Here is a 16,892-nt window from a genome sequence, read left to right on the forward strand (position 1 = left end):
TCATATTTATTTTAATGAATGCCCTATCATTTATCTCCCGCAGGCTCCTGGATATTGATCTCTACTTCCTGGAGACTCCAGGGCAATCCTGGAGGGTTGGCAACCCTCTGCAGAGAGAGCAAGAGGAGAGGAAGACTGGTCAAACTGGTAGGCAAGACTGGGAAGCCCAGATGCACTGGCAAAAAACAGGATGCAGAACTGGCTGCAGGAAAAAGGCAAAATGCCACTTAAGGCCTTCGGGAAAGCCTGTCCAGCCAAGCAATGTTTTGAGGATGAGCAGAGCCATCAGAGAAGAAAGGCTCTCCTTATGCCTAAGGAAGGGTGTTTGTGCCCGAAGCTTGCAAAGAACAATTTTTTCAGCTATTGAGTTGGTCTAATAAGAGATATCACATTTACCCAAAGAACCTGGTTTAACCAAATTACCATACACCCAACATCTGCCTGGTTGGGCTTTGCGAAACAGCACCGTATCGTTTCGACTTCTGTTTCATCATTTCGAAGGGACAGTGTTTCGTTTCATCATTTCGAAGCACTGTTCTGTTTTGTTTCACTGAAACTGTTTCGACATTTCTCCCATAGGCTATAATGGGCAATCATGAAAATGCCTAAAACTTAGCCTCATTCAGATAAAAATTGCAGGGATGGTAGCCCCTTCCAAGGGTATGGAGCCTGCCAAGTTTCAAGATAAGTATAGGGGTTTCTGGAAAACTGCACCTCAAACTGTTTGAAGCAAAATGCATGACACTTGCCAGCAGAGGCAGTTTCCTCTCATCCGGCGTGCAGAGCCGGGGGCCCACACCCCGAGGAGGGCTGTGCCGGACCCCTCTGGGGGGGGCGTAAGCCCCCCGGATATGCACATGGGATGACAGTGGGCTGCCGCTGCTGGCTGGGACCAGTGCTGAAGCCCAGTAAGCCCAGCTTCAAAACTTGAAACACTTGGAAACTTCAAATGTGCCTCGTTTCATTTCGAAGCTGTTTCGAAGCCTTTTGTTTTGGTTCTGTTTCACTGCTTCGAGCTCTAAATGTGTCAAAACAGCTTCGACACGACACACCCTGCAAAATTTTGCACAGCCCTACTACCTGGTATGTTCAAATAAAAACAGAGCCATGCCTTCAGGAGAAGACCCCAATCTTTCACAAGGAAAAGACGAGCATTTAATTCAACATACCCCCTGGAGGAAAGTCTTCAATGATACAAAGATGAGATTTACCAATAGGTAGCTAGCATCCCAGCGCCGACACTAGAGACCAGGATAAGCGAGGCAGCACACACAGCGAGGCAGCAGCAGTAACCTCCAGGCACGGCATAGCCGGGATCCAGCCACCGGGGAACACACTCGCTCGCAAGCTCTCCAGACTCAAGGCCCCGTCGTTCGGCTCAAGCCGCCCTTGGAAAACGCTGGCTCTTCATTTCTGCTCGTCCCTTGACAAGCCCAGCGCGATTCTTCTGTTGCAAAGACCTCAGGCCGGGCGGGATGCTGCAGTTCGTATGTGGAACTGCTGGGTGTGTCGCGTGAGTTGTGTTTGCACACCGAACCGAGCTGATGCCGTGTGGGGCCTTCCACACCCCTGAAAGGATCCCTGGGTGAGCGCTGCTGCCCCCAGTGTGTGCCCTAGACACTCACACTCATGCTGTCACACTCTCACACTCACTCACACACACTAATGCGCATACAGTCATGCTCTCACACATACACACATTCACGCACTAATTACTTGCTCACGCTCACGTGCATTCATGCTCACAGGCTCATATAGTCATGCTCACTCACACACTCAATTATGCTCCCTCACAAGCTCACACACTCTTTCACACACATTCATACACGTGCTGTCACATGCTTGTACTCACACACACTCACCCTCCCATCACACACACTCAGGGTCTCACATACACTCACATGCTCATGCACACACACTCACTCACATTCACCCATGCTAGGGTGTCACGCACACTCATGCTCTCACACACACACACACACACACACACACAGGGTCTCACACACACTGACGTGCTCACGCAAATGCACTGACTCGCACATTCACACACACTCAGGGTCTCACACACTGACATGCTCATGCACACACACTCTCGCATTCACACATGCTCACGGTCTCACAAGCACACAGACACACACTCATGCTCTCACACACTGACACACTCATGCACATGCACACTTACTGCCTCACACTCACACAGGGTCTCCCACACTGACATGCTCGTGCACACACTCTCACATTCACACGCGCTCACGGTCTCACAAACATACTCATGCTTTCACACACACTCAGGTTCTCACATGCACGCTCATGCTCTCGCGCACACTCACATGTTCACGCACACGAACACTGTCACCCTCACATGCTGTCACACAGACACACTCCCACCCGCACATGCTCTCTCACACGCAGATGCGCACACACTCACCCTCCCATGCTGTCGCGCACACACTCCCCCCCTCCCCCGGTTCACAAGCAACCGAGCTCCCAGCGCGCTGCACCCCTCCCCCCGAGCGACGCATGCGCAGTGCTGCCGGCGAAGCGGCCCGGCTGCCCGGAGAGGGGCGGGGCGTTCCATCCGGGTCCCTGCGCGGTGCGTGCGGGGGGCGGGGCGGGGTGCGCGTGGGTGTGTGCGCGCGCGCGGCGGCGCGGTTGTGTTTGGAGCGCGGCGGTGCTGCGGTCGGAGCGGAGCGGTGCGGTGCGGTGCGGGCTGGCGGACGCCGCGTCCCGGTGAGCGCGGGGCGCGGGGGGAGGAGGGCATCACCCCGCCCCGTGCATTGCACCCGCCGGCCCGGGGGCTGCACCTCTGCGGCGGGGGGAGCCCCGGGGCTCCCCGGGCTGAGCGGGCACTGCTCGGGGGCTCCCGCAGCTCCCCGCCCTCCCGCAGGTGCTGCCCCCCCTCCTCCAGCATCCTCGGAGGTGTCAAGGACCCGGCTACACAAAGCCTGCGGGGGGGCGTAGCCGGGGCCGGTTTTGCTCCCGAGCTCCCTCGGCCCCCCCATTTCTGGTCCGTCCCCCGGGGGGTCGCGGAGCCGCCAGCTGCCTGCCCCGCTCCGTTGTGCGGGGGGCGCGCGGCTCCCCTTCCCCGGATCTGCCGTCCGCTGCCCGAGGCGGCGCCGCCGGCGAATGAATGCAGGGACTTCGGATGTCACCAGCGCCCCTTGCATTGCTCGCACACGTCGCGGGGCCTCCCCGCATGCTGTCAACCCGTCGCTGGCGACTTGGGGGCTGGGGACGCTTCCCCCATCGCGACGGGCGTGGGAGGTCTGGTTTGGTGGCGAGCGAGTCCGTATCCCCCGCGCCCTGGGGTGCGCCCTTACGGCGAGCCGCACGGCGGGGTTGGGACCCGTACCAGCACTTTATCGCTGTAGCGATAAGAGGACGGAAAGCCACGCAGGAGTCCGGGGGGCTGCTTGCACGCTCCGAGGGAAGTGCCCGAAAACGTGCTTTATTGGAGCGAGCCTTTACTTTTGGGTGGAGAAAGGGTCGGGGTATCTGCAGGTGAATGAAACGGGGGCAGAATTGCCTGGGGTTTGAGGGAATCGAGGCTTGTGAAGCAAGGCGCCTTTTTATTGCCGGTTGGGAGAGGGGTTTGATGGCCAAGTGCCTTTCCTCGGGACGGGGGAGGAAGCCGATGCAGCCCGAGCTAAACGCCACGATTTGGGCAGCCAAGTGATCTCACGGAAATGGCACTTGGGCTGCGAGGAGAGCGGCTTGCGCTCTGGCCCCTGCGCGCTCACGCGGAGTTGAAAGGCAAGCGTGTGGTTTGTTGGGTTGGTTTCAGCTTTCACAACATTTATGCTTGTGGGTAACAGCGAAGCCATGAAAAGGTGCTGCGGTCCGCAACGAGCTTCGTTTTGGGGTCGTTGCTCCTCGGCAGAGCTGCAAGGGCGGGTTTTGTTCTTTCTTTCGCCTTTTCAATGCCGGGGGGAAGGAAGTGGCTGGGTGCGAGGCATTGCTGACAAGAGACGCGCATCTGTAAGATCTTGATTCAGTCGAAACGCCATCCACGCCTCCAGTCTCTAGGGTTGGCACGTAGGAAAACGATCCCTTTGTTTGTTTGTAAGCCATGCAGAGTCCACGTGCAATCAGCCCCACAGTACTCCTGCCTGCAGAGTCACTCTTCGGAGCATGAGTCATGCCTAAAAATTTCACATCCTCATTTCTTTCTGCTCTTACATGCACAAAGCCACCGAGCCGGTGTGAAACCTGTCCCTCAACACGGGTATTTGGCATGCTCACTTCAGCAATCCCTGCTTGTTCTGTCCCATCAGGAATAATATTCCATCAAAAGAATGAACTAAATGCCGACTTCATCATTGCGTGGTCTGGCAGAGGGCGCGCCTCCGAGTAATTTCAGCTCGGATCCTATTGACCTTATGAAGTTATAGCAGGGATAAGTCTGACTCGCTGTGTCCAGGCGAGCAAATGGCTTGAAAACCCGAGTAAAATGATACTGGCCTTACTTGTTCGTGCTGGCGGTATGGTAGGTTTCCCATTTGTGTTTTGGATCCCAGCACGGATAAGCTACAGCATTACTAGAAAATGAAACCCCCAAAACCTTTAGCACGTTTTTATAGAAAGTGTAAATAAAACAGCTTCTAAACGGATCAAATAATAAAATAGCACCAGTGGCTCAGATTATTTATTCAATTACTCTATTCATAAAGCATCTTTCCTGCTTACCTCATTTAGAGCGCAGCATGATCTGTAACTAAAATTAAATACAGATTTGGCCTGGAGCCCAGGAAACCTAGCTAGTCTTTCCCTCGAGCCGCAGAGGGCACAAGAGCATTGTCCCCAAAGGAGAACGGGGGGGACCCGGGAGGGAAAGAGAGGAGTCTGAGATGAACTGGAGGGTGTCTTGCCCCGGTGCCAGCAATGCCCGACGAGGCAGTGGGTTCTTGCTATTTAAGCTGGGGGATTGGCAGCCAGGGGACCTGAAATCTAGCCCGGGCCCTTCCAGACCGCTCCAGCGGTCTCGGATTGACCCGTGGGGAGAAACTTTCAGCGAGACCGTTGTGTCAAATCACATCGTTCCCAGCCCTTGCCGCTGTGTCTTGGAGCAGACGGATGAGTGTCCTGCCTGTGCCGTGCTCCTAGGTACGTAAGCCTGGGAAGGATTTTCTGAGTCCTTAAGGTTAGTCTGCCACTGTCTCTAGCAGTTTGTCCTTCTCCAACTTCACACGGGTAGAAATATTAGAGGCAAAAACTAGTTTGAAAGCTATTCCACAACCTCCCTGCTCCGGAGGTTTGGACGCTTCTCCTCCTTTCCAGGCGAAATTCATCCGTGCCCAGTTTACGCCTGTTTTGTCCTTTGGGTCAACACTTCTCTTCGCTCCCAGCTGCTCGTCCCCCGATGTATTGGCGTGTGGGCCGGTCAGAAGCTACTCGGTCGCCTGCCCTGGATGTGAATGGTTTGGCGCAGAGGAAGAGGGACTTACAGAGAAATGATTTTAGCCGCTATAGCATATGGTTGCACTTGGGGCCGCCAGGCCAAGCAAGTCAGTAGAGCTCCATAAGCTATGAACAGACATTACATTTGTCCCTGGAGAAACTGGTGTCTTGCCAGGAAAAATGCAGTTCAGAGATCCTGTTCTGGTGTCCTGGAGCAAAGCTCAAAATTGAAGAAAATAAAAAGGGCTAATGGTTTCTCCTGGGGTATCACAAAGTGCATTTGAATGGTTGTCCTGGGACAAGGCACCCCGTTGGTCCTCCAGGCATCCCACAGTGCACTTCTTCCACTCCAGTCCCAGCCACTTGAACGTGACGCTGCTGCTCTAGCCCCGGTGGCACAACTTTACTATCTGGAAGTGACGGGGTCTAGGTGGCTTCACCCACCATTTAATTGCCCTGCACAAGGACTTGCCACCTGCCGAAGTCGGCCCTGGAGCCTGCTTCCACGCGAACAGCTGCAGATGCATCCAGGCATCGGGGACGCCCTTTGACCTGTCCACCCCCACGGAGCCAGGATCAGACGTCCACCCCGCCATCCACCCGACTGCCTCCACGTTCTGCACTTCTCCCAGAAGCAAAGTCAAATAATGGGAGAAAGTGAACTTCCATGCGCCTTCTGGATGTTCCTCACAGATTTTATTCTGACAGGAGAAAAAGGGCCCGAGATCCCTCCAGTTTGAGCTTTAAACCGTCTCTCATCCAAGCAAAAATATTTGCTCTTTGGAAAGGACGCGTATCCACAATACGGTAGCCTGTGCTGCACCATTATAAACCATAGGCTGTAATTTTGTGGGAAAGCTGGCGCCCTGTTCTTTTCCAGTTATCCTACGTGCCTGGGACCGAGGAGCTTTGCTTTGTGCTGTGAAGGTCCTCAGGGCCTGGCTGATTTGGGCCGGGGGAAATAACTTTAATGCCCTCTAGGCTGTTGGCTGTTCCTTTTTATGCAAACTGGCCTTGAGCTCTCACACCTTTACTGGTCTCTGCTGGGAGTTGGAGGTGTGGGGGGTGCCTTGGCCTCTGTTCCAATAAAGTAACCCATCATGGGCTCATGTATGTCAGGCTTCTGGACAAGGGGAAAATGATGCAGTTGGCTTCTCTGAGTAGAAATGGGCTCTGCTTCCCCCACCAAGGGGAAGACGCGGGTAGTCCGCTAACTCCAAGGCTGCTGGTGTCAGCAAGAGCAGACCCACCAAAGCAATGCCAAAAGAAGATTACACAGGTCTCCCCATCACACCACAGTTCGGTTTTCGACTGAACCGTGTCCAGAGATGTGGTTCAGACAGGGATGGTATTTCCCAGTCCGTGCTCTTTAATCAGCAATGCTAACAGGCTATATTAGAAAATAAGCTGTGGGCTGACCAGATATGCAGGGAAAGCTTTCCGTGCATATGGGAAGCATAGGTTGGGTTCCCCACCATCATCCTTCTTCTCTTCATCCATGTCCATTAATGGGAGGCCAGTAATCCCCACTTATTTTTGCTGCCCTTAACCAGCCAGGAAGGACACGCGTGCCAGTCTGTATGTTGGAAGGGTAGGGCGCTTGTCCGAACCTGCGCTGCTGTCGTAACAGCTGCGAGGGCTGGCCTGCTAGGGATGGGGCTAATGAAAATCACAGCAAGGAGGTGCTGGCTTTGGTCCAGGGCACAGGCTTTACCACGCTCCTGATACAAAACAGTTCCACTCGATAACTTTGCAGTGGTCAAGATCAATGAAGCTATTTTAAACCTGTGCTGCAGAATGGCAGCACAGCTGCCTTTTAAAGAGAGCGCAAAGTCCTCTTCTAAAGAGGTCGGCCTCGTTTGCCGTTCCAGCTCTCTCCCTGACTCGCTAGTCTACTCTGTAGCCAGGCCATAACCTAGGTTAACTCTGGGGATGACGGAAGGGAGAGGATGCCTCGCCTTTGAAACCATAATTGCTACACATAGCCTTTCATCACAAAAAGGAATCCCAAAGCGTTTTTACAAGCGGTGCTGCTGTGGGAATTATTCACCAATGGATGGCGGCAGCAGCTGGTTGAAGGGGAGCTGTAGGACAAAATAGCTGTGCTCTGTCGGGGGGCGTTATACATAGATATTGATAAATCCAATAATTATGTTTTGTTTTCTGTTAAAGCACGTGGTATATCCGAGACCAGCGTCGCTGACTCTGGAGACTTCACATTTGTCATTCGTTTTCCTTCTAGCTTTGTAGCTGCATTGTCCTGGCGGGGCTGCAGATATCTCAGACTTACAATTAGAGAGGTTGTCTTGGCTAGATTGAGGCCCTTATCTTCTGGCAGCCTTGTAAGTTAGCAGGAGTGTGGGCCAATGGCATGTTCAGGGAACTGCAATGATGTGGTCTGCTTAGTTCATGAGCTGGGCTGTCACGAGCTGTGCAACCTGGACCCCCTTGGTTACTCCCAATGTCATGGCTTAGCTCCAGTGTTGGAGGTAAAGCATGGGTTTGTTGTTCTGTAAAGCATGGGTTTGTTGTTGAAGTCAGACAGGAAGTGAAACTACTGGGTAAGGTAGCAACTAAGGGCCATTCATATGAGGAAGTTGCTGAGTAACACATCCAGCAATTAATTGCAGAGCCGCCTCCTTGTGACACTGCTCAGCGGGGCTACTCTGCCTCTGGGAAGTGGGAAGACAAAACCTCCTCTCCAAACCGTGAAGATATTCTGCTCCACAAAATCAGTTGGCCCAGCAATTACAAAAGCCTGGTGGTTTAATGTAATGTTTATGATAAGGTAGTTCCCAGAGATCTCTATCTAGATGGGCATTCCTCTGTACACACATGGACAGAGCCAAGTTTCTGGTCCAGAGGGCTGAATAGGATGTGATACGCATGGGGAGAGGATACAGTAGTTGTATACATCGTACTTACTGTTTTACGCCTGGTAATTACAATGTGCCACCCATGCACTGGCACCCATGCACGTTTGAGAAGTTTGCACGTGACGAGTTGAAACAGGAGCCAGGGCGATTCCAGGAAGGGACGGTGTGCAAGACACACGAGCAAGGAAGATGATCTTAGCAGCTGCATTGTCAAACGGGACTCAGGTGCCCAAAAGCAGCACTTGCCGTAGTTCAGATGGGAGATGGCAAGGGTCTGGGCTGCAGCATCAGCCGTCGGGGCAAGCAGAATAGGTCACAGCTTTGAAAATGGTATGGAGGAAGGAATGGGAGGATTTGGTGGCACCCAAATAAGTGCAACAGGGATGGAGGAACTGAGGATGACCAGGTTTGGGGCTTGGGTCACAGTGCGGTAACAGCAGGGACAGAAAATGAGGTCTGAGCTGATTTGGATGGGCTGAGATAAGAAATGGCTAGCGGGAGACTGCTTGGCAGGAGAGAGGTAGAGCTGAAAGTCGGCCGTCTGGAGCGGTGGGAGCGATGCAAGCTGTCCAGAGAAGGGGAGGAAGATTGGGGTGGAGCCCTCAAGGGCTGTTGCAGTGAGACTGGAGCTCCCGAAGGACTCATCCTTTCTTCAGGATTGTCAGAGTTTCATAGCTGGTCGGGGCAGAAGGGACCTGAGCAGATCATCGAGTCCTACCCCTGCCGTGGCAGGAAAGAGCACCGGGGTCAAACGACCCTGGCAAGGTGTTCATCCAGCCTCCTCTTAAAGCCCCCCAGGGTAGGAGCCAGCACCACTTCTCTTGGAAGTCGGTTCCAGCCCCTAGCCGCCCTGACCGGGAAGTCGCGCCTCCTGATGTCTAGCCTAAATCTCCCCTCTGCCAGCTTGTGACTGTTATTCCTGGTCACTCCTGGCAGTGCTCGGGGGAACAGGGACTCCCCAGTGCCTGCTGGTCCCTCTGACTAGTTTGTAACAGGCCACTAGATCCCCCTCAGCCTTCTCCTGCAGAGGCTGAATAGGTTCAGGTCCCGCAGCCTCTCCTCATAGGTAGGGCCTGCCCTGTTGTCCCCTGATCATACGAGCGGCCTCCTCTGGACCCTCTCCATGCTGTCCACATCCCTCCTGAAGTGCGGCGGCCAGACCTGGACGCAGTCCTCCAGCTGTGGCCTGACCAGTGCCGCACAGAGGGGGAGGATCACCCCCCTGGACCTGCTCGAGATGCATGTGTGGATGCAGGACAAGGTGTGGTTGGTCTTCCTGACCGCGTCCCCACACTGGCGGCCCACGTTCATCTTGGCATCAATGATGACTCCAAGATCCTTTTCTGCCTCTGCCCTGACGAGAAGGGAGTTCCCCAGCCGGTAGGTATGGTGCTGGTTCTTTCTCCCCAGGTGCAGCACCTTGCACTTGTCTGTGTTGAATCCCATCCTGTTCTCATCCACCCACCCCTGTAACCTGCCTAGGTCCGATTGCAGCCTATTCCTCCCCTCTAGCGTGTCCGCATCCCCCCACATCTTGGTGTCATCAGCAAATTTGAACAGGTGCTTTTTACCCCGTCGTCCAAGTCGCTGATGAGGATGTTGAACAGTGCGGGCCCGAGGACCGAGCCCCGGGGGACCCCGCTGCCCACGTCCCTCCAGGTCGAACATGACCCGTCCACCACCGCTCTCTGGGTGCGGCCCTCCGGCCAGCTGGCGACACGTCTGACTGTGTGGGGGTCGACACCACAGCCCCCAGTTTCCTAATGAGAACGGGGTGAGAGACAGTGTCGAAGGCCTTCTGAAAGTGCAGGAAGACGATGTCCACTGCTCCCCCTGCATCTAATGATCTGGTGACCGGGTCGTAGAAGGCTGCCAAGTTGGTCTGACAGGACCTGCCGCTAATGAACCCGTGTTGATTGCCCCTCAGTATAATCTCCCCCCCGGCCCCTCGTGGACATGTGCCAGGATAATTTTCTCAAAAAGTTTGCCCGGGATCGAGGTAAGACTAACTGGCCTGTAGTTCCCCAGATCCTCCTTCCTTCCCTTTTTGAAGATGGAAACCACCTCGGCCCTCTTCCAGTCCTCCGGCACCACACCAGAGCACCACGAGTGCTCGTACGGCCGTGCCAGGGGTCCCGCAATGACCGCAGCCAATTCCCTCAGCGCTCGGGGGTGGAGATCGTCCGGACCCGCTGATCCGAATACATCCCGTCCCTCCAGACGTTCCCCGACTAGACCCCCCCTGACCCTGGGCCTGGGCGCGCCTCCCCTGGGGCCTGAGGGGGGCCCAGTGGGGGAGCTCATCTGGTGCCTGCTCAGGAAAATGGAGGCAAAGAAGTCATTAAATAGGTTAGCTTTGTCATCTGGTGTGACAACCAAATTTCCTAGCGTGTCTTGCAGGGGCCCCATGTTACCCGGTACCTTCTTTTTGCGCCCTATGTATTTAAAAAAGGACTTCTTGTTGTCCTTGATCTGGGTCGCTGGTCCCAGTCGCATCTCCGCCCTGCCCTCCCTGACCCCCCCCTGCATCCACAGTGTAGTCTTCCCTGGGGATGGGCCCTCCCCGCCATCGGGTGTGCGCCTCCCTTTTAGGTAGGAGACGTTCCCGGATGCTTTTGGTGAGCCGCGGGGGCTTTTGTGCCCTCCTGCCCCCTTTGATCTGTGTTGGGATTACCTCCCTTCGGGCTTGGAGGATCGTCTCCTTAAGGAGCGACCACTCTCCTTGGACACCCGGCTCCCCTCCCCTCCGGGAGCCTAGTTTAAAGCCCGCCGGAGGAGATCTGCCAACCTAGAAGAAAACACACGCTTACCTTTGGGGGGGAAGGTGGAGCCCATCCCACCCAAGCATGTCTCCCGTCATGATGTGCGGGTCGTTGTCGAGGAAGCCAAAGCCCTCCTTGAGACACCATTCCCGAAGCCGCCAGTCGGTCTCTGCGATGCATGTCGCACGCCGTCTTCCACTTCCGCTCACTGGTAGGACAGAAGAGAAAACCACCAGTGCCCCCTTCTCCCTCAGCACGCCCCCAGAGCGTGGTAGTCCGCCGTCAGATCAGGGCTTCTCCTGGCCGCATCATTAGTACCACATGGACTAGGACCATGGGGTAGTAATCGGTGGGCTGGATCACGGCCTGGATCTTCCCCATCACGTCACAAATCCTTGCTCCAGGTAGGCCGTAGACCTCGCATGTCAGGGGGTTCCTGGCCACAGATGAGGCCTGCTGTACCTCTCAGGATGGAGTCGCCAATGACGATCACTCGACGCTTTCTCCTCTGGGACTGCTTGGCTCCCTCGGCCTGTGAGGAGAGCGTAGAGTTGTGCCCTCTCCAGTTGCCTCCTCTCCCTCCTCGTCCAGTGTCGCCAGGGCCTCGGACCTGTTCTCGGACCGGAGGAGCTGGTGCTGCTGTGTTAGGAGCAGCCCTGGCCCTGGAGGTGACTGTCTGCCACCCTGCAGCGGGGGGCACCTCCCAGGGTGCTTCTCCCTTGGGTGTGTGGCCCTGCAGGGAAAGAAAATAGCCACCAATTTTTTCCTCCACCTCCCTGATTCCCCTCAGCCTGCTGACCTCCTCCTGGAGCTCCCTCACCTGCGCCTCCAGGGCCCTAAGGCAGGCGCCTGCAAGAGAGGTGTGGGGGTCCCCAATCCCTGCCCCCCCGGCCTTGTGGGGCAACCCCCGCAGGCCAGAGGGTGGGGGGACACCAGCTCCCCCATGGGCTGTGTCTGGGTGGAGGCAGTTTGTCCAGTTGGGCAAAGACAAAGATGAAAGGAAGACCCAGGGAAGAGGGTCCTGAAGGGAAGGAAGGATAGCATTGTAGGATTGTTATTTACAGCCCCAGAAGCTGGAGGATGAAGGGTAAGTACCACTGAATCTGGGAGGAAAGCCATCATGCGAAGCCTTGCAGATATGGAGTAGACAGGGTTTGCGAGATCCCCCCAGAGGAGGGGCTCCAGGCAGTGTTGTGAATGGCACACCCCATCAGACACCCAGTAGGAGAGAGCAGAGAATAAACCAGGGAACTGGGGGGTTTTTAGTTTGCAGAAGAGAAGACCGAAGGGGTTTGAATAGCAGCCTTCACCGCCCTGCAGGGGGGCTGCAAAGAGGCTGGAGCTGGGCTGTTCTCAGTGGGGGCAGATGGCAGGACAAGGAGCAATGGGCTCAAGCTGCAGCAAGGAAAGTTGAGGTTGAATATTAGGAAAAACTTTCTGACAAGGAGAGTGGTGAAGCACAGGAGCAGGTTACCCAGAGAGGTGGTGCAGTCTCCATCCTTGGAGGTCTTTAAGACCCAGCTTGACAAAGCCTTGGCTGGAATGATGTAGTTGGGGCTGGTCCTGGGTTGGACTAGACGTGACCCCCTGAGATCCCTTCTCACCCTCCTTGTCCGTGATCCTGAGAGTTGGGTTGGAAGGGAGCCAATGTGGCAATGAGCTTCCCCCCCCCTCCCCCTCCCCCCAGGAGATATTCAATGACATGGAAACAGCTGAGGGCCAGTTTTAGGGGTTCAGTCATCCTAAATCCTACATTTGTAACCTGCTTTAAAAGCCCACTGTCTAGGTATAAAGTGTTTCTAGGCCCAAATTCAGATTTCTGTGGCTTTGGGGTTTACCAGCCTTATGGAATAGACTCTTATTTTTTTCTGCTACTGATCCATCACCTGCATTCATTGAGGCCCCAGAGTGGTGCTAGTAGCAAAGACCCTGAACAAACACACAGACATGTAATCTGCTTTGTTTTCTTGACTTTGACTGAATTGCCAAGGGTTGATGGTAAACTTCATTGTATGAACCCGCTCGTCACGCAGGGGTCGCTCTTCAGATACGGCTTGTAACGTGAGAGCGTCTCTTGGAAAGAAACTTGCTTTGCTTCTGGGGGGAAGCTGGGCAATGAAAAGGAAACTGAAAGCATTGAGCTGGAAGAAGGGCAGTTTTCTAATTTTAGTAATCCTCCAACTGTTCATCCCGCTCGGTCCCCCGACCAGTTTCACTCTCACTGGAAATCTTTTCCTGGAATCGCAGCACATGCCCAAGTTCCCAGCTGGATTTGGAAAGGAGCTCCTATGTTGCAAATATCTTCCGAGTATTAATGTGTCTCATCACTTTGATCTCATTTCTGCTGAATGAACCAGAGGGCAGTACTGGAGGTGCACAGCATCGATTCTTCCCATCCACACAACTCTCATCACAGGAAGGAAGCAATATTTATTTTGTCTAGCTAATCTTGCATCAGCTCGGGGAGGGGGGCGTTGCAAATTTGAACAGCGTGCTCAACAGAGCAAGGTGTAAAACAATCTGCCTGATATGAAATCAGCCTTTTAAAAATCATTGTTGGCCACTCGCCCCTACTCTGCCGTGCCAAAACACATAGCCCGTTGACCTTTAATTTTCAGAACAGAAGTATCTTCGAGAACGATTTTTGTGAGGATTTAAAAAGGGTGCATTGAAAAGAAGATGTACAACATTAAGTTACTAGGGGACTCTAATCTCCAAAAAGGGTTACTTTAGACTCTTTTTGAATGAACCAAATGATTGAAAGCCACTTGTTTCTGCATTGTCCTTTGTACTCAAAGGGAAAAGGCCATTATTTTTAACTTCATTCTTGTTATAGAAGATCTGCAGCCTTATCTGCAGTTATCTTGTGCAGTCTTATATTTTTTTTTTCTGTGGACCTCTGGGCTGATGAAGATTAAAAAATAATAATACCCTGCTGCTGCTTTAAAAACCCATCCCTCTCTTTGTCTGCTGGCTGTGACTGACAGAGCATATGTCCGTCAGTTTAAAGTCCTCTGCTTCATCGGGGCACTTGGAGCTGTATTAAATTACAGCAACATAAAAACAGCCCTAGGACCCAGGCAGGGCTCAGCGGTAGCAGAGCTTTTTGTTCGACAACTGGTGCTATATTGTGCACGCTTGGTTTTTGTCTGCTAATTTCTTTACCAATGTCCATCCCTGTTCAGATAGCCGGTTAGCTGCAAGTCATGCTTTGATCTGCGTGGGACTTAAATCCAGAGAGGGGTCTACTGAATAGCGGATTTAATCCCCAGCATCGGAGTCGTCTATGGGACTAGTGGAGAAGGCCGGGTATCCGGGGCGCATGGTCTTTCTGTTCTCGCACGTCGGAGCTTATGCATCTGAACTCCTGTAAATCGGTGGCTTTCAGATGAACAGGCTCCCAACAGATTATTGAAATGCTAAGCCCTTGCCATTAGATAAGTGGTGAGAAGAAACGATTTGGTACAGAGCATGCCGAGTCGATACACCCTGACCCGTCTTACAATGGAGGCTTACACTGATGGCGACGTGGAAATGGGAAAGAGGAGGGGTGGAGGGGAACGGTTTTCCATCTAATCGGGAAGCATTGAAAATGCAGTGATGGGAACTAAATGGCTAAGAGATTTAAGAGAAAAGGAGACAAGCACCTGCCAGCTCTTATCACAGTGCCCTACGCAGGGTTGTTGTCGCAATTCGTGTTGCTTCATCAGTTATAAGCACACGCGGTACATGCCATTTTTCTCGCAGTCCAAAGCAAAAGCAGTTTAAAGTCCATGTTGCCAAATATTGCGGTGTTTAATGTTTGTCGAGTGATAAGTGTTGAACTAGCCCAAGGGCTTATGTTGGGGGCTTGCGTTTCAACACGTGCATGTGCTTGCATTCATCTTGGAGTCTGATGTCACTTTTGGCTTACTGGTTCGGTTGCTTTAATGCATACATGTTAGGACTTGCTTTGCAAGTGCAATACTGTGACGTTGCTAGAATGCAAAAGAAAACCTGTTCTCTCAGCAGAATTTTTGCATGAAAGAAAGTAACTCCTTCTACTCGCTGTACAAGTCAGCTGGGATTTCCCCTTTCCTGCCTTCTTGTAGTCTGGTTACGCAAAGGTTCAGGGTTTACTTCCATGGGAGACATTTGCCAACAAAGCTACGGTGAGCTGTTTATGCCCCATGTTGACAAACTTTTTAAATATTACAGACTTGCACCGTATTTTCAGAAAAGCCAAAGAAGAAATCTCATTGCAGTAGCAAACTGGGAAGACTCTGATTTATAACACCTAAACTTGTTTTTGGAAATGTTGTTGACTTCATAATAGGACATATAAAGAGGTGCAAGGAGGATGCTGATCAATTAAAATTTGTTTTAAAATCAAGAATAAAGTTTCCTATGGAAGCAAAAAAAAAGAATAGAAAGCTTTATATTAACAAACCTCAACTTTTTGTGGAGTAAAAAGTAAGCTTGAAAGCTGGCCTAGCAGTGCCCCTTTCAGTAAAATAGTGGACGATTGGTTATCCATTGTGTTATGTCCCTTTTATACCTGCTTTTTTTTCCCTGAAAGTGAGTTTTTCGTGAGACCAAATATACTCAGTACAATTTTGCTAATGAGGTTGACCTCATGAACCAATGTGACTGTTTAAAAATTAAAGGTATTGTCACACTTTGTATTCTCTTGTCTTGAAAAGTGAAGCTGGGGCCTAGTGACCCTTACTTCAGCATGCCTATGCATACACTGTCGTTTATTTTTACAAGTAATTAAGCCTTCCTAACGTAAGTCCTGGCTACAGACCTCTGCCATTAAATCTTGGCTGTGAAATGGGACAAGGCCTCCAGAGGTTTTTTGTGGGGGCGGTTGTATTGTTTGGGCTGTCTTATGACCTGAGTTATGAAAAGCGAAGTTGTACTGATTTGTGGGGGTTTTTTTCATTTTCCAAATCTAGTTAGCAAAACAAAGTAAATGTGTGTCCTTAGAGGTACAGTATCTAATGGTATTTTTCTCCTGTGACCAATGAAACTAAAACTGGGCACAGAGCACATGTCTGTACCTCATTTTCTTCCACTAAATAGTTGCAGCCTTCCCAATATCTGTGCTGCTTTATCCCTTATAGAAATTCAGCGTGGATATGAACTTAGACATTTCAGCAACCATGCACAACGACTCAAGCAGCAAAAATCGTTTTAAATTTGTTGTTGCCTTCTGGACATGATGGGCCAGGGTAGTTTTCTGTCCCGTCTAGCACTTTGGATGGAAAGGAGGAGATAGTCTTTGATGGCTCGGCAGGTGAAGATCCCTGTACCGCGGCTTACTGTGCGGTAGCAGCCACTGCATGATGTGAATCGTGCTTTGCTTTACATCTGGTTCAAAACTTCTTAAATTTACTGGTGAGAGAATAATTCTAATCCCTTTCAATGAGATCAACGGATTAGTGGCTCAAATGCTTATAAAATTGCGGGGATTAGCTGAGTCTCCTTTTTTTTTTTTTTTTCTTATGCGACATAACATCATTTGTGTACGCGCACAGCCTAGCTTTCAGAAGGCATTTCTGCACTATATTACTGAGATTATTTGTCAAAAGTACCTACTCAACTAATTTACAGAGTTCTTCACAAGGCTAAAATTTGGTTGGATGCCTGATTTGCTCTCATTTGGTATTTCTTCTTTTGTATTTTGTGCCTACCAGGGCCCTTTCAGCAGGCCCTGCACCCATTAAATTGTCCGCTGGGGGTTTGCATGGAGAGCGTTCGCTCGAAACCAGTTGATAACTACGTGACCCTTGTTTCTTTGTTTCTGCTGAGGCTTTAACCAGTAGGAAAAGGATTTCAAAATAGGTGGCTTCGCCTCCCATGAGCGGCTTACGCT

At 52.2% G+C, this 16,892-nt stretch overlaps 2 protein-coding genes across 5 annotated transcripts in view; one reads left to right on the forward strand and one right to left on the reverse strand.

Moving 5' to 3' along the window:
* SMOX (spermine oxidase) overlaps window positions 1–2,401 on the reverse strand; it is a 248,957-nt gene extending 246,556 nt beyond the window's left edge. For 2 of the 3 annotated variants that reach the window (XM_090035048.1, XM_090035049.1), the window contains exon 1: window positions 1,212–2,400. Coding sequence is in view for 1 of the 3 variants with exons in the window: in XM_090035052.1 (XP_089891178.1) it covers window positions 1,212–1,228 (17 nt within the window). In the remaining 2 variants the exon portion in view is untranslated. Of the gene's footprint in view, window positions 1–1,211 lie in introns of all 3 variants that reach the window. The other variant, XM_090035052.1, reaches the window with a different exon arrangement.
* Window positions 2,402–2,608: 207 nt separating this feature from the next.
* RNF24 (ring finger protein 24) overlaps window positions 2,609–16,892 on the forward strand; it is a 63,049-nt gene continuing 48,765 nt past the window's right edge. The window contains exon 1 of one of the 2 annotated variants that reach the window (XM_090035075.1): window positions 2,609–2,730. The gene's annotated coding sequence lies outside the window, so the exon portion shown is untranslated. The remainder of the gene's footprint in view (window positions 2,731–16,892) is intronic. The other variant, XM_090035076.1, reaches the window with a different exon arrangement.

This window comes from Crocodylus siamensis, chromosome 2, assembly GCF_052110815.1.
Source record: "Crocodylus siamensis isolate JL-2025a chromosome 2, ASM5211081v1, whole genome shotgun sequence".
Taxonomy (NCBI): domain Eukaryota; kingdom Metazoa; phylum Chordata; order Crocodylia; family Crocodylidae; genus Crocodylus; species Crocodylus siamensis.